General features: G+C 51.7%; 12 protein-coding genes across 12 annotated transcripts; 6 read left to right on the top strand and 6 right to left on the bottom strand.

Annotated features, from left to right (window-relative positions):
* Positions 1-226: 226 nt before the first annotated feature.
* RHO25_005569 (uncharacterized protein) lies at positions 227-1,927 on the top strand (the record flags this gene model as incomplete). Its single annotated transcript, XM_023596456.1, has 2 exons — positions 227-287; positions 519-1,927. The coding sequence occupies 2 exons, from the start codon at positions 227-229 to the stop codon at positions 1,925-1,927; spliced, it is 1,470 nt and encodes a 489-aa protein (XP_023456599.1).
* A 353-nt stretch (positions 1,928-2,280) lies between these two features.
* Positions 2,281-3,388, bottom strand: RHO25_005568 (uncharacterized protein; the record flags this gene model as incomplete). Its single annotated transcript, XM_023596455.2, has 3 exons — positions 2,281-2,452; positions 2,534-3,195; positions 3,269-3,388. The coding sequence occupies 3 exons, from the start codon at positions 3,386-3,388 to the stop codon at positions 2,281-2,283; spliced, it is 954 nt and encodes a 317-aa protein (XP_023457563.1).
* Positions 3,389-4,111: 723 nt separating this feature from the next.
* RHO25_005567 (uncharacterized protein) lies at positions 4,112-5,142 on the bottom strand (the record flags this gene model as incomplete). The annotated part of the gene is made up of 2 exons (XM_065602671.1): positions 4,112-4,647; positions 4,698-5,142. 2 exons carry the CDS (start codon positions 5,140-5,142, stop codon positions 4,112-4,114), a joined length of 981 nt encoding a protein of 326 aa, XP_065458743.1.
* A 474-nt stretch (positions 5,143-5,616) lies between these two features.
* Positions 5,617-6,439, bottom strand: RHO25_005566 (uncharacterized protein; the record flags this gene model as incomplete). Its single annotated transcript, XM_023596453.1, has 2 exons — positions 5,617-5,811; positions 5,891-6,439. The coding sequence occupies 2 exons, from the start codon at positions 6,437-6,439 to the stop codon at positions 5,617-5,619; spliced, it is 744 nt and encodes a 247-aa protein (XP_023456597.1).
* Positions 6,440-7,559: 1,120 nt separating this feature from the next.
* Positions 7,560-8,363, bottom strand: RHO25_005565 (uncharacterized protein; the record flags this gene model as incomplete). Its single annotated transcript, XM_023596452.2, has 1 exon — positions 7,560-8,363. One exon carries the CDS (start codon positions 8,361-8,363, stop codon positions 7,560-7,562), a length of 804 nt encoding a protein of 267 aa, XP_023457373.1.
* Positions 8,364-9,779: 1,416 nt separating this feature from the next.
* On the top strand, positions 9,780-10,303 carry RHO25_005564 (uncharacterized protein; the record flags this gene model as incomplete). Its single annotated transcript, XM_065602670.1, has 3 exons — positions 9,780-10,013; positions 10,075-10,182; positions 10,235-10,303. The coding sequence occupies 3 exons, from the start codon at positions 9,780-9,782 to the stop codon at positions 10,301-10,303; spliced, it is 411 nt and encodes a 136-aa protein (XP_065458742.1).
* A 384-nt stretch (positions 10,304-10,687) lies between these two features.
* On the top strand, positions 10,688-11,419 carry RHO25_005563 (uncharacterized protein; the record flags this gene model as incomplete). The annotated part of the gene is made up of 1 exon (XM_065602669.1): positions 10,688-11,419. The coding sequence occupies one exon, from the start codon at positions 10,688-10,690 to the stop codon at positions 11,417-11,419; it is 732 nt and encodes a 243-aa protein (XP_065458741.1).
* Positions 11,420-11,776: 357 nt separating this feature from the next.
* Positions 11,777-12,592, top strand: RHO25_005562 (uncharacterized protein; the record flags this gene model as incomplete). The annotated part of the gene is made up of 3 exons (XM_065602668.1): positions 11,777-11,894; positions 11,981-12,207; positions 12,254-12,592. The coding sequence occupies 3 exons, from the start codon at positions 11,777-11,779 to the stop codon at positions 12,590-12,592; spliced, it is 684 nt and encodes a 227-aa protein (XP_065458740.1).
* Positions 12,593-14,067: 1,475 nt separating this feature from the next.
* RHO25_005561 (uncharacterized protein) lies at positions 14,068-14,541 on the top strand (the record flags this gene model as incomplete). Its single annotated transcript, XM_065602667.1, has 1 exon — positions 14,068-14,541. The coding sequence occupies one exon, from the start codon at positions 14,068-14,070 to the stop codon at positions 14,539-14,541; it is 474 nt and encodes a 157-aa protein (XP_065458739.1).
* Positions 14,542-15,526: 985 nt separating this feature from the next.
* Positions 15,527-17,186, top strand: RHO25_005560 (uncharacterized protein; the record flags this gene model as incomplete). The annotated part of the gene is made up of 2 exons (XM_023596451.1): positions 15,527-15,704; positions 15,766-17,186. 2 exons carry the CDS (start codon positions 15,527-15,529, stop codon positions 17,184-17,186), a joined length of 1,599 nt encoding a protein of 532 aa, XP_023457374.1.
* Positions 17,187-17,812: 626 nt separating this feature from the next.
* On the bottom strand, positions 17,813-19,609 carry RHO25_005559 (uncharacterized protein; the record flags this gene model as incomplete). Its single annotated transcript, XM_023596450.2, has 1 exon — positions 17,813-19,609. One exon carries the CDS (start codon positions 19,607-19,609, stop codon positions 17,813-17,815), a length of 1,797 nt encoding a protein of 598 aa, XP_023457365.1.
* A 1,228-nt stretch (positions 19,610-20,837) lies between these two features.
* RHO25_005558 (uncharacterized protein) lies at positions 20,838-21,193 on the bottom strand (the record flags this gene model as incomplete). Its single annotated transcript, XM_023596449.2, has 2 exons — positions 20,838-21,083; positions 21,149-21,193. The coding sequence occupies 2 exons, from the start codon at positions 21,191-21,193 to the stop codon at positions 20,838-20,840; spliced, it is 291 nt and encodes a 96-aa protein (XP_023457366.1).
* Between the last annotated feature and the right edge of the window lie 1,116 nt (positions 21,194-22,309).

Genomic DNA, 22,309 nt, shown 5'->3' with positions numbered 1-22,309 from the left:
CATTGTATGTCCTCAGCCTCGGCACAGGAGTCCAGCGTCGAGCCGATCGGTAATCGGAATCCGTGCCTTGCGCGGTCGCGTCTATTCATGTCCACGATCCCATGTCTAGTGCTCCACGTCGAAGGCACGAATCGATAAACTAAGCAGAAAAGGGTATGAAAAGTTCGCGTCACTTTCGCGTTTGACCAGGGAGCCGCAACCGAGCCAATGGCACGACCATCGTGAAATGACCAACGACCTCATTTCTACGCCCTGCAGCGTTCAGGCACCAAAGTACCAGTCAATCGGTACCTTTGGAAGCAAGAAATAATCGGAAATATTCATCTTCACAACTCCGCAACAACCAAGATCCTGAGTTCAACCTTCTCCGCGAAGAAGCATTGACACCATCCAAAAACACGACCGCAATGGACGTCATTCGACCTGCAAGCAAGTTCCATTCACTTCACCAGCACATTAAGATAATGAAACTCGCGACGATTGCAACAACAAACAGAATAGCTGACTGGCTTCCTCAGGCCTCAATGAAAAACGCTGCATAGTCCGCGAATACCTCTCCCTCTACAACAACATCATCACAATAGGAACCTACTCCGGCCCTTCTCAAATAACCTCAGCCACAGCAATCAAAGCCCTCAAGCGCTGCACAATTCAACATCCCGCCTTGAGCACTACAATCCGCTACCAGCCGACCGAGAAATTCGAACTCGTGCGTCCAGCAAAAGTCGATATTTCCCAACATCTCCAGATCGTAGACGACATCGGCGAAGGAAATGCCTTCCTGCAAAACATCCTCGACCGTCTCCATAACGACCCCATTGTCGAGGATGACTCCATCCCGCAGTGGAAAGCTGTAGTAGTGAGGTTAGAAACAGGATTCCATCTGGCGTTTTCCTGTTCGCATGGACTTGCGGATGGGAGATCAGGTCAAGCATTCCATGCCACTTTCTTGGAGACTTTGCAGAATTTGTCCTCTTATGATCAAGATATTGATGAGGATACGATTCTACCGACTACGAAACAATGGAATCCGGTGCCTCCGATGGAGAAAGTCGGGAATTTAACGATTTCGTGGAAATTTTTGCTTGGGCCGCTGGCGAATGAGTATTTTCCGAAGGCTGTGACGAGGTTTCTAGGATTGGCGGAGGAGCAGGTGGAGGATTTGTGGTTGGGGGCGAAGGAAAAGCCTGCGTTGCCGGAGGAAGGGGAGTTGCTGGCTACGGGTGTCAGAGTTGTTTCGGTTTCGGCGGAGGTACTGGAGCTCGTCCTTGCGAGGGCGAGGATGCATGACGCGAAATTGACAGGTTTGGTGAGCTTTTTGATTGCGAGAGCACTGGCTCGCTCCTTGCAGAGGAGGGAACAGAACTACTCGTCCTTCCTCGCCGCTCTGCCGATTGATATGCGGCGAGCCCTCGGAAAAGGCCAAGGACAAATTGCTAACTATGTGTCGAACATCGTGGAGACGGTGACGATCCCATCTGCGAGGATATCAGATCAAGACCTGAGCGATTTCGAGTGGCTTCAAGTTCGAAACACCACTGCGCGACTGCTTACCGCTTCCGGAACGCTTGCAGACCAGCCTGTCGGCTTGCTGAAGTACCTGATGAACTTCCGAGAGTACACCCTCAAGAAAGCAAAAGCTCCCGCTACCGAATCGTTCGAAGTCAGCAATGCGGGTGTGTTCAACGGCATTAGACCCGCCGAAAGCATGTCATCTCAATGGCGGGTAGACCAGATGCTCTTCTCACAGTCGGCGAATGCTGGTGGCCCGCCGCTCAACTACAATCTTGCCAGTGCGAAAGGCGGCGATTTGACAATCACTGCCACTTGGTGGAGGGAAATGCTTGGAGTCAGAGACGAAGACGCATTCGTGCAGGAAGTGTGCGATGCCGTGGTTGCCGACATGGACCATCTGGGGTCTTGTTGAGCTCTGGGGTGTGTGCTTACCTCAATTTGACGAATTGCTCAGCAGGTGGTAGCAGTCGCATCTACGAATATGGAACATCAGAATTGGACGATCTGGCAAGCTGAAGAATTTGACCTCACAGCGACGACTCTCGATGCCGATCACCGGTTTACTCCAAGCTGATGCCTGTTGCGGCAATCGACCAGCTGCGAGCCGGCGGACACTCCTCAGCCCTGGCAATGTGCGAACAAGGCACATCTACTGTGGACATCGCCCTGGCAATGTGCGAACAAGGCACATCTACTGTGGACATCGCCCTGAGATCATGATTCGCCACATTCTCAGCTCAAGCTGATCCTTCGCTGCGTTTTCCACTACAACTTGGCAGAAGCATTCGCCACCTTGACTCGGCCCACAACTTTCATCTTCGCACGACCATTGCTGAGACATACTTTTCCGCCCTTCACCTGAGTGACGAAGCGGATGCTCTGAAAGCCATCGGAGTCCTCATCGCCAAGCGCCCATATCTTGGTCACCAGCGTGTCTCTGGCAACGTGCGTCAGTACAAAATGCGCATGACAAACCCACTCATTACCTCAAGTGGTAGAAACGGAATCGGAGACCTACCCAGCCTTGACCGGACTCGCGAATCTCGCCGCAAACTCCTTCAAATTCTTTGGATCACTGCCACCCAAGACCTTCAACAGGACAAGAGCCGCGACATTAAAGCTGTAAAGTCCATGCATGATGGCTCCACCGAATCCCATAGCTTTGCCGGGCTCTGGGGTCGCATGAAGCGGATTGTAATCTCCGTTCAATCGATAGAGATGCGCTTGCTCTGGCGTAACGATGGACTCATACGACGCCGTCTCAGGTTTCCCTTCTGGAGGAGGATAACTCTGACTCTTGGGACCTGATGGCCCACCCCATTCACCTTGACCGATGAAGAAAGCTGATCCACGGACGCGAGTGTAGACTTCTCCCGTTTCGGCGTCGACGAGGTCGTCCTGTGATTCCAGGACCGAGCCGGTTTTGCCTTTGTCGTAGACACCGAGGGTCTTGGAACGAATCTGGAATTTCTTGCCATCTGACGTTTTGGGCAGAGGCTTGAAGAAGGTCATGTGGCGCTCTCCATCTATCACACGTTTGAAATCCAGGTCAGGCACGCCGGGGATCTTGGGACGGCCACTGTTCTGAGCGGCGTAGAAATCGACCACATCGTGGGCTGTTCCTTTGAATGGCAGCACGATGGGAAAGGTTGGAAAGGCAGTGAAGTTGGGATGCAGTTCCTTGAGGGCAGTCAGTCCACGTTCATTTCTCACACGAAGCAGTTCGGTGCGACTCTGAACTTGATGCACTCACATAAATCAAATGCAGCTCATCGACTGTGGCGCCAATACTGTGCGCAAATAACAGAAGATCCCGCGTCGTCCACGAAACGTCCTTGGGTTTGGGTTCGTGTCCTGCGCCGGCTCCACTCATGTTGCTCGATAACTCAGGTTCTCAGTGCTTCGGCAACCAGTAGATCTCGAGCAGTATGCTTCTCTGGATGTTTGGAAAGCAGCTACAAAGCAGAAGTGTGGTTGAGAGTAAGATTTGAGGCAACACTTCTCATGCCGAGGCTGATCAGCGATGCTTCCATCTCGTCCGTTGCAGGCTGATCCTCTTGCGCACGAAAGTTGAGGTTGCGAGTACTTCTATCACTAATCATCCTCCAACATCCGGATTGGCTTTCCCCGCAAAATCTTTGTCAGCTCCGAGCTGTGGTGAGCATAGAGTTTGACTCCTAATTATGTGGTTAAAATTAATCAATGAATCGAATCAAAACTGATTTTGATTACTAAGAAATAGCCTAGGGACCGTATCTAAGCTCTGTCTATAACCTAGATACTTTACGCTAAGACTTACTCTTAGCGTTATTCGTATTAAGATTAGCCTAGCATCGATGACGTATTTGACTACTAATTACACTGATTTTGACTATAATTATAGCCGAGTTGATTTGATTATTCAGTAGTCAAACTCTATGGTGGTGAGACTACACAATAAGGAATTTTGAAGGCTAAAGACGCTACACTACTGCATCCTCCGTCAAGACCTGCGAAGTACGAAAGATATGAGTTTCAAGTTCCGAGTTCCTAACTTCAAACTTTTCAAACCCACTTTCTCGTCTGCGCATCGAGAGCTTGTGCCATGACCCTTCTCCTAGGCGAACGGACCTGAGGAGAACTCACAATGCTCCGATTCTATACCAAGAAGCCCAAAGGGCGCTAGATCTTCTTCAGAAAGCACAAGGCCCAGACCAAGGCTCCAGGTTTCGCCCGTTTTCACATCTTGTATCCAACTCTCTTTCTGCTGAGGATCGCCCCAGAAGATGATCAACCTGGCAGCCACGGCTGGAGTTTGTTTGTACAATCGTAGGCCTTGTATCCAACATATGCAGAACATACCGGTATCTAATGGGAAAGGGGGATTGCGCTCGCGCCACTGCGGATCAACATGCATATCTTTCTCGAAAGCCCTCCGCTGGTCGTAAGACATGTCGGAAGGGAAGTACAGCGTTCGAAGCTCGCCATATCCACTGAAGAAAGGGTTTCGTCTTCTACGCACTTTGGGTAGGGTACAAAACTCTGTCGAGGATCTTAACAGGCATCCAGGAGCTATCTCATCGAGGTATTGTGCCAGATCAGCGGCATATCTTCCTTCGCAGTAAGCCTTGTAAATCTCCTTGCTCGGCCATTCTGTTACACTGCTCAGTACGTTTTCACTCTCAAAGCGTTCTGATGCTCACGATGAATAAGCCACAGCTTTACAGGAGTTTCCTGCGTCACGCCCCACATGGTTGCAAGTCGACCGTCGATCGCGCTAGGTCGATCAGTCTCAATGTGATCGTGAGGCGCCCAGATCAAGTCTCGAAGCTTGAGCATCTCTGAACCATCAAGTCTCCTGATTGTGGCACAAGTTAAGCTCGTCAATACTTTGATGCTTGTGTAGCCTGGTGGGTCTATCAAAGGCCAGCTCAGCAATGTATCTCTGGATGTGTTGTCGGGAGCGGGCAGTAGTGGAGATGGCGTCTCAAACATGTTGTAAATATAACGAGTGGCGCTGCGTGCGAAGATCTTGCATGTGAGGCGCACATTTCGAATATCGGAAATAGTGTCCCGTAACTGATAGATGACCAGGTCAACCAGCTCTGCGGGGAGATGGAAGCGGCGACCACTGACTTCGAAATCCATGGTGGATGACTTGCGCGTAGAACTTTGTCAGGAGATGCTGACGAAGGGCGATTTGGTTTGGTTGTTGGAGGTTGTCTGCTCCTAGGATATGGAGTGGGCAGTAAAGAGGCACAGCAGGCGCTTAATCCACGAATGGCCTGGCAGCCTTGGCGGTGTTGATGGCATGCTGCCGGGCTTCCTTGGAGCTAGAAGTCAGCAACAATGTCAGTGCAAAGGATTAGGCAGCAGATCTTCTGAGCCTGTGTGTCAATGTGCCACACACGATTGATTTTAAGTTCTCGCCTGGGAGGCACGAGTTGGCGGGACTTTCAGTGGACAGTAGATCGAGCTTGGCGGGGTTTGAATGAAGACCGTGTGGTGCAGTGCGGCCAATGACATGTACGCATACTCTGCGAACAACATAGCGTTTGGTCTCTGTCTTGATGAATATCGCCGAGAGACTGGAAAGGTGCAATCACTGGATCAGATCACAGCTTACAGCCGGAGTGGCTGATTCAACTCAATCTGCACTCCGACCGAAAGTTGAGGGACTTGCTTATAATTGCTTCCTCTCAGCTCTCTCCTCGTCTCCTGAAGAGTTTCAATATACGACGGATTCGGATTGCGCTTCATCGTCTCCAGAAACGCCCAAGTCATTGCGCCGCAGTTTCTCCCTGCAATGTAAGCATCCTAGTCCTCACGATCAGCCGAATGTACGTCCAAAGTAGCTCTACGAAACACAAAGATAGAGGAAAAGAATTTTACTTACCGCACTCGTCTCCTCGTCTCTACAACCCGAATACATCGTAACGAACTTATTCTCCCGACTCCAATCTCGTCCCGTGGTATCAGCTTCCAGCCCGGTTGAGCCGTGATGATGCGAATGTTTGAAGCCTTGAAAAAAGCTGTTGGCGTCGCCGAGCATGTGTTTCGCTGCTGCAACGCTGTTGAGCCCATAATCTCCATTCAACAACGCATTCGCTTCCATGACTAAATTGACTCCAGCTTTAATATTGTTCATAACTGAAATATTGCCTTCGTCATCGGTGCGGTAGACGTATGGCAGTTCAACTGCAGAGCCAGAGTGACAGCAATCCAGTACGATGAATAATGTGCTGTTCGGAGGTAAAGCGGAAACGAGAATTTGATGAAGAAGAGTACTGTTGATTTGACCTGCGCGCTCGAAATCGACTGGACAGATAGTGTCGTCGTAGCCTGTCGTTCTATTGTCGTCAGGTTCTTGTCCGCCGTGTCCGGAGTAATGCAAGAAGTTCGTTGTGCCTGGGGTCGAGACAAGCCAGTTCAGTGCGCGGAGCATGTTGGCGTGAGATGGATATGCGGGTCCGGAATGGTCGTCGCGGAGGACCACTTGGTTTTCCTTCCGGTACCCTCAATACGAGAGGAACTCAGCCATGTTTTCGATGTCGCTGTGACAGCCTCGAAGTTCATGTTTGCTGCCGGTGTAATTTATCCCGATGAGGAGGGATTTCTTGAGAGGTTCTCGATCCATGGTGGCAGGTTCGAGCCACTGGAGGGGGCGGTTGGAGAGCTTATAGCAGTTACCCTCAGCAGAGGATGGTTGTCAGTGTACGTTGAAGAAAGCAAAGTTGTGATTGGAACACGGGACGCGTCACAGCTGTGGTCGATGGCTGAGGCTAGATCTCAAACTCGAAATAGGCTTTCGCAAGAACCATTAAGCCGGATCTCTCTGAGCTTGATAACGCTAGGAGGTAAGCTTATTTCCAAGCAGTGATGCAGCCTGGGACAATCTCTAACCATTGTGATGTCAATGAATCGTGGCCTCCAAAGCTGACGGCATCGAGCTTTGCATAAGTACGAGGAGGCTGCATAGATAAGAGGAGCAACACTTCGTTGAAAACGTGCTGGCGCAAACCTGCAGTTCCCGCCGTCTTTACCTTTGAAGGACAAAATTACTATTCGCACGCCGATCACAGAGGGGTTTCTTCGCTTCTGGGCTTGTTGAAGCGACACGCAGTATCGCATTGAGCCAGTGAAAATTCCTTACCATTCGTGTCGATCACGTCCGTGTACGTCAACAGTATGTGAGAACCTCGTGATGTATCCTCAGGAATAAAGCCACAGCCAGATGACAAAAGCCAGCGGGGCTGAATAAGAAGGAAAGCAACTTCGTCCATCTTGCATCCTCGGTAGACGTCGCACCTCATGGAAAGGGAGGCGAACGCATATGCTTGATTGGATGCTGTTCAAGGCGAGATATGATCGTTCAAGGACCAATAAAGTGACTGAAAGACCTGTGAGAAGTAGAATCGCTCGCTCGTTGATATCGTGTCAGCTGTGCTGTGACCCAGCAATATCTCAAAGGGAAGTACCTCGCCGCAGTTGTTCCCCAAACGCCTCGCTAAATCCATTCCGGTAGCCCAAATGTCATGCCATGGGCATTCGTGCTATGCAGCTTCTCACCTGAGCCACTTCAAGACAAAGTAGACGAAGATAACGAAGATGACCACTCCTCCCCAGAAGATCCACTTGTCCTGCTTGGCTCTTCTGCTCACCATACGAATTGTATCGCCGCTGATGCCGAGCGTCGTCCCAATGTCGTACAGTTTCCTCTGCGTGCCTTTGAGCATCTCTCTTTGATCTCCCAAATCGCCCAGGACAGCCCTGCCGCGTTCCAGATACTCATCCAGTGTCGCATTTGCCGTGCCGAAGAAGTTGTTCTCTCTCAATGCATGCTCTTCTCGCCCCTGATTCGCCCCAAGCCCGTATGGACTTTGATAGGAACTGTAGCTGTTTCCTTGCTGTCCAGGTACAAAGTTCGGGTTGTTCGTTCGAAATAACGGATTGACGTTCTCTCCTCTACCGCTCATTGCGCTTGCGGCGACATTCTTGTCCGAATACGGGTTCTCTGGCGTCTCGCTCCCTCCGCCAGTATACCCCCTCCGGCCAAAGAGCTCAGATCTCTGCTCGACATGTTGTTGCTGTTCGCGCTCGGCTTTGAGTTCAGCAAATCGGGCTTTGAATTCGAGGAGATCGGAGCGGAAGTTTGCGATTCGTTCACGGCCCTTCTCCGCCTTCTCCGGAATGAGCTCGCTATCGAGGGATTTTTGGTAGTCGTCTAATGTGCGCGTGAAGCTGGTGAGGAGCGTTGTAATCTGGCCTTGGAGCGCAGCGGAGTTGGGTGCCGAGTTGGAGGCGAGAGTGTCTAGGTTGGCACGAAGAGATTTGGATTGGCGAAGGGCATTGTTGTAAAGGGCCGACATAGTGGAAAGACGAGGTGGTGCTGTGGTTACATAGTGGAGTTGTTGGGGTTGTTTGGTGCGGCATAAATTTTGGCAAGAAGACGTGGCAGGATCGGCGCGGTGTCACGTGCTCTTGAATTTCACTTCACGTTGAGATCTCGTTGCCCTTTGCTATCGCCAGCACCAGTCAACATATGTACACTGGATTTCATTTCCTGGTGATTCTGCTTCCTATGTGGCGGCCTCTCCTCCTCCGCTGCGACCATCCGATCCTGAGCGCCGCCTTCTCCTTTGTTGCCGTAAAAGTTCCCCAAAATCAAGAGCATTTCTGGGCGATCGTGCCATCTTGAGCACCGCGTCAGGAGCTCATTCAATTGTACCTAGAGAGGACAAGGATAGCGTACGTATCAGATGCTGGCAAAGATCTTGCAAAAGATGCGAACGACGGACTGCCGCTTCCAGCTTGTTGAGGATTCTGGTCTATGCAGAGGCAAACGTTACGAATACAGACCGATAGTTCTCGCAATCACCCACGAACATGCATCTAATAGAGTTCATTCCGGGTGGTCATGACTTTCAGTCCCCCGCTTCATCTTTGCTCGCAGCCCTTTCACGTGAGTGGTATCGCCGCATACCTTAGGTCCGATCTGCATGAGTGCTTACAGATGCCAAGGAGAGCACTGGACGGTCAGGAGCCCGAAACAGGTCACAGCATCCGTTGTTGATTGAGCATGCAGAATTAATACTCTGCTGCACGACCACTTGCCGCCGGATGCCGTTCTCGTCCCTCGTTACAAGGACATGTGTGAAGGACTACATTTCCCGAAGAGGACATTGGTCGACACATTGGCGTGCAATCTTGACCATTTGCATTTCGATGCACGGAAAGAATCGAGAAGATTGTCCTCCGCCCGTCGTTTACCGTCCCGCGCAGCTCGAACTCAGATCTAACAGAGCCAAGCCCCAATCCCATATAGACACGGGAAGTCTAATAGCCAAACAAATCTGGACTGACAGGGTCCGGCTCTTAGGGCTGTGGGCTTAAACCTTTCAACGGGCTATGCTCTCGTGTTCATGATCGGCATGATACAATCGCGGCATAGAAGGGAGGAGGGACTGTCTTCAAGCCGCAGATCGGACAGCCAACGAGCTCAATCGAGCTGACTTCGGCTTCAAAAGCCTTGATATCGATCTCGCCGAACAGGCAATGCTCCTGTACTCTGTTGCAACACTGACCAGAATGCGTGTCAGAAGAGAAGGACGCCATGTCTCTCAACCGTGTGTGTGCAAGCGGTGCTTCTAGCTCATGGGATGGGACTGATCCTATAAGAACGATGCCATTGCGATTCTATTGCTCGTTACTAAAACATTGCACAGTCACAAGCATCCAGCTGTCGACACCCATCAGCCTTATACTTCGACCAATCAGTATTCAAAATGCGTCTCTTCGCTCTCCTGGCTCTTCTGTCGGCACTTGCCATGGCACAAAATAAAGCTCATGCGCCAAAGAACGCGCTAGCAGGCGAGAACGCGGTTGCAACCGAGGGAGAGGGCTCTTTTAACGATCAAGAGGATGCAAGAGGTAGTGGACAGGCAAAAGGAAAGGCCAAGGAGCACTGCTATCTCGTAGAAGTTTGCAGCGCTGATAAGTCCGCGGACGTGTTGTATCAGGCAAGCATCTACATCTTTCCACCTTGACCCCGCACTGAATAGGATGCTGACCATACACCAGGATTGCATCGGCGCACACCATTGCAACGCGAAAGCCAAGCTCCCCGAAATCAAAGGAGGCACATCATGCGATACAAAGAATGGCGAGTATTGCAAGATGGGAAAATGTGTAAGTGCATCTGCGCGGAATGTACAAAGGGTCGAAATTAATCGGCACGCAGCTACCGTATGATGATAACGGAAAGAAAGCTATCAGATGCTACAATCGATGCTGCAAGAAGCTAAGCTGAAGACCACCTGACTCTTTGAGAGATGCAACAACTCATGGGCAAATATACGTGTAAGCTACTCACATTCGACGTTAAGCCACAACGCCATTTGCTGACCAAAGAGGCATTCGCGCGCACAGTCACTTCAAGAGCGCCAAGACTATGGTCGCTGTTCCCACTCAGGCAGCAATGATCTTTTCTTCAAGTATCGAAGTTTAATGTCAAGAGAGTTCTGAGGCCACCACGTCCTTAAACCCAGTCTCTCCTTGCGATAAATACTACTACATACTCCCACCATTTCATCCTTGGCCAGACACTGATTTCACGCATCACAGCTCTACTAAATCTCGCGTAGATCACTCTGACCAATCACAAACTCGACGTCGACACCCCCGGCGAACCACAATGCCTGACCAGCGTGTGCCCGCGGCCGAGACTGCGGCCTCGCAGGTCTTCGCGACGCCAGAAATCCTCGGGGCGATCCTAGGACACCTCCATCCTGTTGAGTTCGCTCAGGTACAGCTAGCTCACCCTTACTGTCTGGATGTAGCCAAGAACTTTCCGCATCTCCGTCACCAGTTCTTCCTTGAGCAGGAGCCCGGAGCGATTGACGGCGGCTTTCAGCTCAATCCGATCTTCGAGATGGTGTTCCGCATCTTTGGATGGAGCATGGGCCCGACCGAGCTCGTGCGTCGGTACCCAGAAGAGGCAATTCTGCGGTATCGCCCCAGCTTTCTTCATCTTTGCCCAGATTGGAAGGACGAGTTCCGTTGCTCTATCAGGAAATCTTACAAGCGTATACTACTAGACGAAAACGCATGGCGTTTCGTTCTCGATCTGCGGCCTCTGTTGCAGCAGACATTATTTGCCAAGGCAAGCCATCCGGTCTCGATCTTTCCGATTTGCGACCGCGATCGCGACCTCGTTCCTTATGGCTACGTGGACGTTGTGGAAGGTGCGAACTCTGTCTTGGACGTGTTGAGGATGGTGCTTGAGCAGGAAATATCTGACAGGGTGGTATACAAAGCCGCAGTGCCACGTCGTGAGAATCATGACCGACATTTGAAACATGCGCTTCATGATGCTCGGAGAGGACTTGGAGATCTTGCAGCTGCTGTGTACCGCCTTTGGCAGTGAGGGGGCCTGCAAAAAAGAGAGAACAGAAAACAGGTTGTGTGAGGAAGGTCTTTGGCCTGGCACTGGGATATCGACCTTTTCCTAACAATACTAGATGTGAAAGAAGCCGACAACACGATCAAAGGTTCACAGCCGGAGTATTGACCATCACCCCGAATACTGCCTGCTACATTGAGAGGACTACTTACGTACTCTATCGATAGAACAAAGTTTTGGCGGGTCTGTAAGTTGTTTTAGCTCGTAGAAACGCAAATCGTGTAATAATACTTAGATCGCTTTCCCAATCCGCAGGTCCTGAAGTGTTCTAAGAGAGCTCCTGTAGTACGAACTCCCCTGCCTCAAATAACGCCAGAAGTAATGGCGGAAGTCGCAGTCACACCCAAAAGGTGTTTACATTACATGGGAAGAGAGAAAGCACCAAGCATAGGCATTACGTCACTCGAGGGCAAGGCACTTGGAAGCGTCTGGGAAGGAGGTAGGGCGCGCCTTGCTTTGCTCTCTCTCTCACACACACACACACACACACCCGGCACATGCTGCGCCAGCGCAAGCACAGTACAGTGTATCGTACCAGATCCGACACGCGAATCCCGGTTCGACAAGACACTATACGAGCCGGAAGAAAGATCCACGGCGACAAGGCTCAAGACAGGAACAGTACAGACCGAGAGCATCGCGAACTCATGCCCAACAGCTCGAATCCTGAGCAACTCACGCTAAGGCGACCACAAAAAAAGGACTGGTTCCACACGGCACACACCAATCCGCCATTGCTCTCAGACATGAGGGTACATTCGAGAAATTGATCAAGTCAAGGAGAACTCGCGGTTGAAGATAATCAGATACGGGAAGTCCAGCGACAGCCCTAGAACATTGAGAGCGAGCAAGATCAAGCTGGAGGTGACGACTGGCCAGTCGGCCAGCAACAAGACAACTACCCCTCCGCGCATCAGCTTCAAAACGACGCAGACGACAGGCGACAATAAGGCTGCCTCTGTTCCTGCGGCTACTACGCAGTACCACGAGGGTGCAATCCGCTGGACACCGATCGAAATCTCGTCTGTACTCAGCTTCGTCCCTATCCCCAGTGCCGCCAGCAGAGCCACCGCAGTTATTACACTACCTGTTCAGGCACCACTTGACAACGGAAGTCCCCTCAGCAATAGACTATAGCAACACTTGTGAAGTCGGCCACGGCGCATACCAGGTCATTCCATGCATGAAGCGTGTGAGACACAAACACAATCAACATTGATTGCTGACCGGCAGCCCGCAGGCGCCCAGCCGAAGTCGAAGGATTCTGAAAGTCTGGGCTGCGGGTGTCCCGTCGACCGACCGCAAATACCGAGAGCTGAGGTTCGCATCTTCAGAGCAGCGTCGTATCCTGTTCGTCAGTGACAGAAGCTAGTTTGTCCAGCGCATGTGCTTTAGCGCGGGAGCATCCGTGTTGCCACAACGACCACGAGTGCGAGATTGTCCGAAATTCCCACTGCTGTGTGCTCCGGAACACCCATCTTGCACTGCGAAAAATCCCTTTGCAGTGCAACTCGTGGGCCGGAGTTGCCGCGGTAGCATCTTCGGCGAAAACTTGCAGAACCTGGCTCGGCCGCTTTGGCTTTAATTCAGAATAGTACATGCGATCCTCTGGGATCCCCGCGGACCACACTTTGTTCAAGCTTGTCGTGGATGACGGAATCCAGGAATGACAGAGGAACCACGCGAAGCCAATCAACATACTACTGCGCAACATACGCCGCTCGACACACGCTGTACTTGACACGAGTCGAGTTTGACTCAGGAAACCTTCCACTCAGCCCGAAGAACGACCAGTAAAAAAGGGGGTCTTCTATGATCACTCCAGCATTGACCTGTGAGCAGGTTCTCGGAAAACTTTGTGCCAGAATTTGTGTCAGCTCCGTCCTCGGGACACAAAGTTTCAACTTGGCCCGTGGAGTACCACGGTAAAGCGATTGTACTCCCTCAGATTTGAGGGCGATCGTACTTCGTCAGACTTTGAGGCCACGGAGACACCACAAATTACTTAAACCACAGCCTGCTGACTCCATTGAACGTTGGATTCCCTACCTCCCTCTTTCTTTTGATCTGACATCTCTCTTCAGAGACGGAACAACAAGGACGGACTAGCTACCAGACTGGCCCGTATGCAGCGCAGCCTGTCCTACTTCCGCTCGCATCGTCACTCAAGAGCGAATACTGAGCGCCAGTCTATCTTCAAGATGATTTCATCAACTTCTGTTCCAGAACCCTCCGCCGGATCAGCAGCCCACGAGGTCTTTTCTACCCCTGAAATATTGGCATCGATCTTAGGCCACCTTGGTGCCGAAGAATTCGCCTACGCTTATCTCGCACACCAAAACGTTCTCAAAGTGGCAAAGCAGTATCCAGAACTTCGACGTCAGTTCTTCCTCGAACAAGAGCATGGACACATTACAGACGGCTGTAGAGTCAACCCGCTCTTCGCAATGGTATAGCAGATCTTTCATTGGCGATTCTTCAAGGTCTTCAACGATCCCACCGTATTTGCCGACCCAGGCTTCCAGTTCGTGATCGACAAAACCATCTTCCGAACACCCCCGACAGACGCTGAATGGTCCCTGCTCGACAATCTACGACCACTATTGCAAGAGATGCTATTCGCTCAAGCCACCGGTCCTCTGGAAGTCTGGCCACGAACCGGACCTCTCAATGTCGAGCCGAAAAGCGATTACGGCCGGGACTCCATCACATTCCCGCCCATTTACGTTCCTGAGAATGAGAAATCCGTTTGGGATGTGTTAAGCACTATCCTCGAATTGGAGTTGCAGTCCAGAGTGAAATACAAGATTGCATGGCAGGAGGACAATCTTGATTATGTTCTTCATAATGGACGCATCGGGCTTGCGAACCTTGCAGATGCTGTGGACTACGTGTGGAAGCATCGACTGCACGGCATTGCGGCTCCAAGCAAAGCGTGGTACATCCCACCTCGTGACGAAGATTTCTTGAAGGGTATTTATCGGGACCCTGCTGAGGATTATACAGCAGAAGCCATACTACACAGAGGTCATGCGGATTCGAAAGTGGACAACTGTGAGCTTTGTGCTAAAGGGGTTGGAGTTTGATATCGATACGATGCATAGACGTCTGAGAGTGTCGCTGCTATGCGAAAGCAAGAATTATGTGTGAAGGCTTGACGACTGAAGAATACTTTGATGACTTGCGAGGAATAGGAAATTAGTAGCCTCAATATGCTTACAGACTGAGGGTATGACAGAATCCAAGCACTTTCGCCACCTAGAGATTGACAACACAGTATGCAATTTCGAGCAGAGAGTCTTGCCGAAATCTCAGTCAGTGAAATTTCATCGCTCTTCGTCCGTCAAGCTTGGAAGCGGCGAGATGTTCTGAACTAGCGGCCACTTCTTTATTGCAATACGTATCGCCGCGGGCTTGGAGGACGAGGCTCGGGTGTAGTCATGAGTGTTCGGGCTTCATTGCCTTTCCAATCCGATCGAGCCTTTCAGCCCAAAACGGTGCGGTTCTCCGCGGAACATCCCTCGCCCATTCAGAGCTGGCACATCAGTCCGGCTTCTGCAAACCGCCACCACAAACATTCTTCTCTACTGCCACAGATCTAGTCGGCGACTGGCGGCGATCGATCCTTGTCTCAGCTGATGGAAACCTTCGGCTGTCACATCCTCATCCACTCCTCTCCATACCAAGACTACTCCGAAGCTCTGACAGCCCAGATGACGAAGGTTGTTCCCGCCTCCAGATGGGGTCGTTAGTCAAATCTGGGGAAGCCTTGGCTTTCGCATGGTCATAGCCGGGCTGTCTTTGCGGAGTAAACTGCCTTGAAACATACTCTACAATGGCCACGAGCGGGGTGTGGCGTTCAGGCATTGGCAACATTTGCCTGCCACGATGTCGGTCGACTAGGACTTAAATACGACCAGGGAGTCCAGATGTTTGGTGCTCTTTGCATTTTCAAGCACTCCCGACCATCTTAATCCTGGGACTGGATCAACGCTCTCGTTTGCTGCACGGTTGCTACTCACTTTCGTGGCATATTCTTCAAGCCAGCATATCCTCGCATGCTGAGACACCATGGCTACTCACGATGAGAAGAAAGTGCAGCAATGGACCACAGAAGAGCAGATTGAAGACCTGAAGGACCGTGAGACGTTCGATGAGATCACGGCGCTCTCTGGCATCGAAGCCACTGCGGCATCAAGAGCCGCATGGCTCATATCGATCACTGTCTCTCTAGGTGGTTTCCTCTTCGGTACGTCTAAAATTATTCCAGAGTTCAGTCTGGGCCGAGTACTGACACCAGGGTGACTTAGGTTACGATACCGGCTACATCTCCTCCGTCCTCGTCAGCATTGGCACATCCCTCGGCCATGAGCTTTCCTCCAGCGAACAGGAACTCGTCACATCCCTCACCTCAGGCGGCGCCCTTGTGGGCGCTGTCTTTGCCGGACTCGCAGCTGACAAGCATGGCCGCAAATGGCCCGTTTGGGGAGCCTGCATTGTCTTCGTCATTGGTACAGTTCTGCAAACAGCCGCCTACTCTGTTGCCCAATTCGCAGTCGGAAGATTTGTCGTTGGATTGGGAGTCGGTTCCGCAGCGATGATCGTGCCTGTCTACATCGGAGAACTTGCACCTGCCAAGTACCGTGGCAGAATGATCGCTTTCAACAATATGAGTGTCACGTTTGGCCAGCTGGTTGCCAGTGCGATTGGTGCAGGACTCGCGGAAGTTCCAGGAGAAGGATGGCGAGGCACAGTCGGGATTGGAGCCTTCCCAGCAGTCGCACTTGCAATCATGCTGTTCTGGTGTCCGGAATCACCTCGTCAACTTGTCGCCCACGGCAAGACGGATGCTGCTGAAGCAGTTCTTCTTCGGTTGTATCCGACTTCAACGCACGAGCAACGTATCGCAAAGATACGTTCCATTGAGGTGTCCATCGAGGAGGCTACTTCGAGCTTGGTACCAGAATCTCTGTGGACGGTCTTCAAGCGTATCTTCAACACACCTGCCACCGCGCGAGCCGTTCTCACTGCATGTTTGATCATGGGTATTTCCCAGCTCGGCGGTTTCAACACTCTCATGTACTACTCTGCCACGCTCTTTGCCATAGTCGGCTTCAAGAACGCCACAGCAGTCGCCATAGTCGTGTCCGGCACAAACTGGATTTTCTCCGGAGTAAATCTGGTCTTGGTAGACAGATTCGGTCGCCGCATCCTTCTGGTTGTATCAGTCGCAGGCATGTCGATTTGCATGATGATCGCTGCAATCGCATTCCACTACATTCCAATCAACCTCAGCACTCTCGAGCTAGAAACCGATGACGCAGGCTGGGCAGGAATCGTGGTCCTTGTGACGATTATCTGCTACGTAGGATTTTACTCATCTGGTGTTGCTACCATTGCCTGGATCGGGACGGAGTTGATTCCGTTGGAAGTTCGTGCTCTTGGAACCATGTTGAATACGGTCACTTGCTGGTCCACGAATATCATCATTGCCTCGACTTTCTTGTCCATGATGAAGGGGATCACACCTTCGGGAGCATTTGGATTCTACGCGGGTATTTGCTTCTTTGGCTGGCTCTTCATCGTGTTCTGCTATCCAGATGTGAAGGGCATGCCGCTCGAGACTATTAGACATGTCTTCGAGCATGGCTTTGGTTTGAAATACTCGAGGCAGTGGCAGAAGGACAACAAGCATCTGGCTAAGGCCAGCCAGGCGACTTTTGGTCACTAAGTAAACGGCTTATGCAAATCTGCATCTTCTTATTCGAAAGCGTCAGTTGCGCTCCGTGACTATCAGCTGTCTTTCCATTGCCAGACATATTATGCATCAGGTAAAGTGAACTGCCCGCTGTCTAGGCCGCCTTTCCATACTCCGAAGCAGTAGCCATGATGCGCCTATGTGTCTTCTACATCTGACACAGGGAGATTATGCTGGCTGCGAGATGTAACAACAGTGGAAACACCTCAAAAGCACACAGCACGGTCGAGGCTACAAATGAAGAGATCTGGTAGCAGCATCCTACGCCGTACAGCTGTCGGCACTACTGCAACGCGCTCGAGCTACTCGCGATAGATGTGATCCAGCTGCCTCACCATCGGTAAAACGAAGGCTTTTTCAATCCAACTTGGGCGATCGTGTGCTGGAACCGCAAGATGCAAGCCATTTGAAAGACCTGAATTTAGTAAAAAGTGTCACCAAGAATCATCGCAAATGTATAATTGGCGGGTATCAATCTCAGGGTATCATAAAGCGCATATCCATTCCTCATCACTCATCCATTACCTCATATTCTCATTCCATCTTCCCATCATCATCCATTTTCAACTTCCCCATTCCCATCTCCTTTTCGTGCTCCTCTAAAGCGGCCCCTCCGCACACCCACAAACACTCCTCGGCTTCCTACACCTCATACACAGACTTCCTCCTCCTGCTGGCGGCGCAACCGGCGGAGGCGAATGTTCCTTCTCCTTCTTCTTGCCCTTCTTCCCACCAAAACAGAAGGCCCAACAACACCCCAGCAACAACCCCAACAGTATCAAAATCACAAGTACAAGAATGACAATCGCCCACCATGGTGTGTCATTTATCTCAACTCGTATTGCCTCGTTTATGGGAGAGGAACGATTATTAAATTCATCCCCGAAGAAATTTATGATTGTACCGCTGATTGTGCGGTTGAGGTAGTTGAGGTCGGTGGTGTTGAGAGTTATTGTGGTGTTGAGGTTTAAGGTGGAGTTTGAGCCTGAGAAGAAGTTTTGGAGGTCGAGACGGAGACGATTGGAGATTGTTTCGGTGATGTTGGTGAGGGAGCGGTCGATGAGGGAGAGGTAGGTTGTTTCGAGGTAGTCCACGATCAGGTTGTAGGTGTTTGTGCCGTTGTTGCCGCCTCCTCCACCGCCGCCGCCGCCGCCACCGCCTGTGCCGTTGCAGCAGATGTATTGTGTGTCGTTTGATGGGAGGTAGATTGTGACGGTTTGACCGGGTTCGGTGATGGTGGTGATTGATGGGTAGAAGGAGGTGATTGTTGCTGTTCCTCCTGGGACGTAGACTGTGTCTGTGACGTTGCCATCGCCTGCGGTCACGGTGACTATGCTTGGGAAGTATTGCGTCACAGTTGATCCGGGATTCGTGGTGGTGCTCACGCTCGAGATGTAGTAGGTTGTCGTCAATGTGCCGCTCGGGATGTATTGCGTCTCTGTGGATCCAGCATTCGTCGTCGTGCTCACGCTCAACAGATATGAAGTGATCGTTGCGGTGCCGCTCGGAAAGTACCGAGTCCCTGTCACCGTGCCGTTTCCTGCTGTCACCGTTGTCACGCTCGGCAGGTAGACGAGAGAAATATCTGTCACAGTATTGGTCGTTGCGGAAAGGGTGGTAAAAGTGACAGTCTGGGTGGCTACTGTAGTAGTCGAAGTTGTCGTTTCCGAGTATAGTGTAGATGTGACAGTCGTGTTGGCCAAAGTTCTTGTGGTAAGAATAGTGATTGTAGCATTGTATTTGTTGATGTATGTTGTTCCACCTCCGCAGATCGGTGCTCCTGTCGTGATCGTTCGATCGCTGTAGATTGCCGAAACTTCGAATTTCGTGACTGTTGCAGGCGGCTGCGTGATATAGCTGGTACTTGTGATTGTTCCTCCAGAAGTCACTGTCAAAGTATTTGTGACTGTACCACCAGGTTGCGTGATATAGCTAGTGCTGGTTACTGTACTGCCAGCCGTCACAGTCAAAGTGCTGGGATGGCATGGCTTGTCGGGATAGACCGTGGTTGTATATGGCTTTCCATGTTTCTCCTTGTAGACAGTAGTTGTCAGAGGATGACATTGCGGATGCTCGGTGACCGTGGCTGTCGTCGGATGATAATACTTCTGTCCTTCTGTTATAGTGACTTTTGTGGCGATCGTAGATGTGATTGTCACGGTAATGTGCTTTGGACGACCCGTCTTCGTCACAGTGTACGTTGGACACTCGGGACTGGCTGGATAGGTAGGCGGAGGGCCGTATTCGTGCCCGGCATGACTTGTTGCTGCTGGCGTTTCATGCCCATCTTGGCCGTATTCTGGCGCATAGTTGTCGTCGTGATAGCCAGCTGGAGGATGATTGCCAGCTGACACTAAAGCAGCAGCGCACCACAAGCCGACGAACACAGTATACATTGTGCTCAAGTCCACACGCTCCCTCAGCACGCGTACTCAGATCAGAAACGCATCGCCAACCTTCTGCGCCCGACAAGCGCGCCAGACGCACATTTCAACTCAACTCGCGTCAAAAGCAACAGGCTCGCATTTCGCATCACGTCGAAGGCGCGAGGTGCTGACAACGCATTTCAATCGCGTCCTGCGTTTGTCCATCGGGCTCCTCACCCGGCGAACACGCGTGTGATGGGTCCTGCATTGGTTCCTGCAGGCCATGTGCTGTGACATCGGGCAGGTGAAAGCGAAGCCATTGGCGAGAATGGATGGCTGGGAGCTGCATAAATGAGCAAAATTACAACCACTCTGAGTTCGAGATGAGAGCAATTGCTGGAAGTGGAAGTTGTTGTTTTTGCTTGGCAGGCGGCGGTGACAGAATCGTGCTTCGACGTGGCGTTGTGGCTCGAGCTTCTTGTTCCTGCTTGAGAACTGACTTGACCGTGTCGATCTTGTGATAGTGCGATCCTTTTGGATGTGTTGTCAACATGATGTCCAATGTATCGTGCCTGCTGAGTAGTGCAAGTCAATGCGCATCGAAGATTGCTTTACTGGACCCTCTGTTCGTCTGTCATCATCAGTTCGGTCTTCAGCCAGCCACAGCACTGCAAGACGAGCGCCATGCGTCCACCCAGTGTCGGTGGGCTGAAATCTTCTCAGCTGAGCTTTACCAAACTTCGAGACTTTGCTCCAGCAAGATAGCCACGATGTGCGCTGTATCGGAGGCTGACGCTTATGTTGGTGCGAGACCGACAAATGCTTTCACTTCTTGGTGCACTGGCGAGATCGCTGTTGTGCGCAGTGCTGCGGGTGCGCTCTCTCCCAGATGTCCCATGCTTCGCGAACACTTCTCGAGACATAGCCTGAAAGCTGAGCAAGCTGTCCGCGCAAGGGTTGGAGGTGGCTGACGTGCGAGTTGCGAGGTTTGTGCTGCAGGCGAAGCCATGTGCATAGCTTGAAAGCTCTAAGCATTGTGCGACTCGGCAAAGCTCTACTTGACCATGCTTACATCTAGACCATTGACAGGTCCTGTGTCCCAAAGCTCGTTCACCGCGGTTCTGTCTTATAACCCGCCATCCTGACCGGTGTACACCATTACGGTCCTCCCTGTTTCATGTATGCCTCTTCGCGCCCATACTCATCTATTTCATATCCTTCGTATCTTCATTCTCTCAGTCCCCCACTCTTCTGCGCTTTACTGCTTATTCAACCCATTCGGATCCCCCTCCTGCGCAGCCTTCTGCAGCTGAGCCGTCGTCATGGTCGAATTCGTATTCTGAAGCTTTTGCTTTGCAGAGGCCGGAGCAGGAGCGATGGCAGTGTCTGGAAGATTTGGTGCATTCTTCTTCAGAGCTGGATCGAAGGTGCTGCGGAAATGCGTGCCCAGTCCTGTCAAGTCGGATGGCTCGGGTTCGTGAGTGGGATCCAAGGCTTCGACGGCCTGGGGGTGGGTCAGTTCAGGAAATACTTCGGGATCATCTGGAGTGATGTTGTGGGGTTTCTTACGGTCTTGGACTCGACGGTTTGTGCGAGTTCTTCTTCTGAAGGCATTTTGGCTGTGAGTCTCCGGATTTCTGTGACTCTTGTCTGTCGTGAGGTTCCGTCGAATGTGTTTGGGAAACGACCTTGGAGGCATTGGAGGTGTCTTGGCAGGGCTCCCGCACGATGACATCACTCCACGCGTCTTCCCCTTTCTTCACTCCTCGACACGACTTCACTCCATGTCTGCCAACAGATCATCGCTCATTTGCACCAATGACCTTCATCCGGACGCGCGATATCGTGGAGGCCTCTCGGGGATTATCGAATTGCAAGCCTGCGAGATCAGATATGGCAATGATGAGCATTGCTGCAGTGGGAAGCATAGTTGTTAACCACCTGCTGTCCAGCATCCACGATAGCCTCCCTCGGCAGAAGGAAATGAACGAAGAAGCAGAGAAGACACCATGTCCCACTCATATCTCGGCGATTGCCCTTTCGCGGTACTGGACGAGGTCTGCTTACGTGGCTGTCTGAACGGCGTGGCCAGAACCAGTGGATTATCACACGAAGAGCCAAGCACTTCTCGAAGCCGACAGCCATCTGTACATCACGATGCACGCGTGGTTCGGCTGGGAGACACGACGCCATCAGCGATCGAGGCCTGGCCGTATCTATGCCGACCACGAACCGTTCGTTCAACGGCAACGGTCGGCCAGCCGCGTGGCTACGGGAGATTGCGCCATGAAGTTCCCGCCAACCACTCCACATTTCACTTGGCTTCACCTTTCCCTACAGGATCCGACGGCGTATGCGCCACCTACGATGAATGCCTGACTTCAGCATCTCGACTGACTGCTCACCGACGAATGTGACGCGCGGACGATGAACCAATGACAGTAAGTTGGCGCGATGAATCTACTCGTAGGTCGACACGTTGGACGTTGCCTGCGTTATTGCCCTCCCCCAGCAACGATACATGCGACAACGTCCGCCAGAGCCATCGCAATACGCGCCGTCGGCGACGAGGAGCCTTTTCGCCTGCCATCTCACGTCATTTGTACTCACGTGTGCTGACCCAAAGGCATTCCCAAGATCTTCACCACGATCGTTATGGCCCTGCATGGAGCCTCACCAACGGTTTTGCCCAGTCTGTCTCTCTGTGAGATCTCGGCTCTCCATGTTCAT

Source organism: Cercospora beticola, chromosome 3, assembly GCF_033473495.1.
Source record: "Cercospora beticola chromosome 3, complete sequence".
NCBI lineage: Eukaryota > Fungi > Ascomycota > Dothideomycetes > Mycosphaerellales > Mycosphaerellaceae > Cercospora > Cercospora beticola.
The sequence above is the reverse complement of the archived record's forward strand: the minus strand, read 5'-3'. Positions and strand labels throughout refer to the sequence as shown.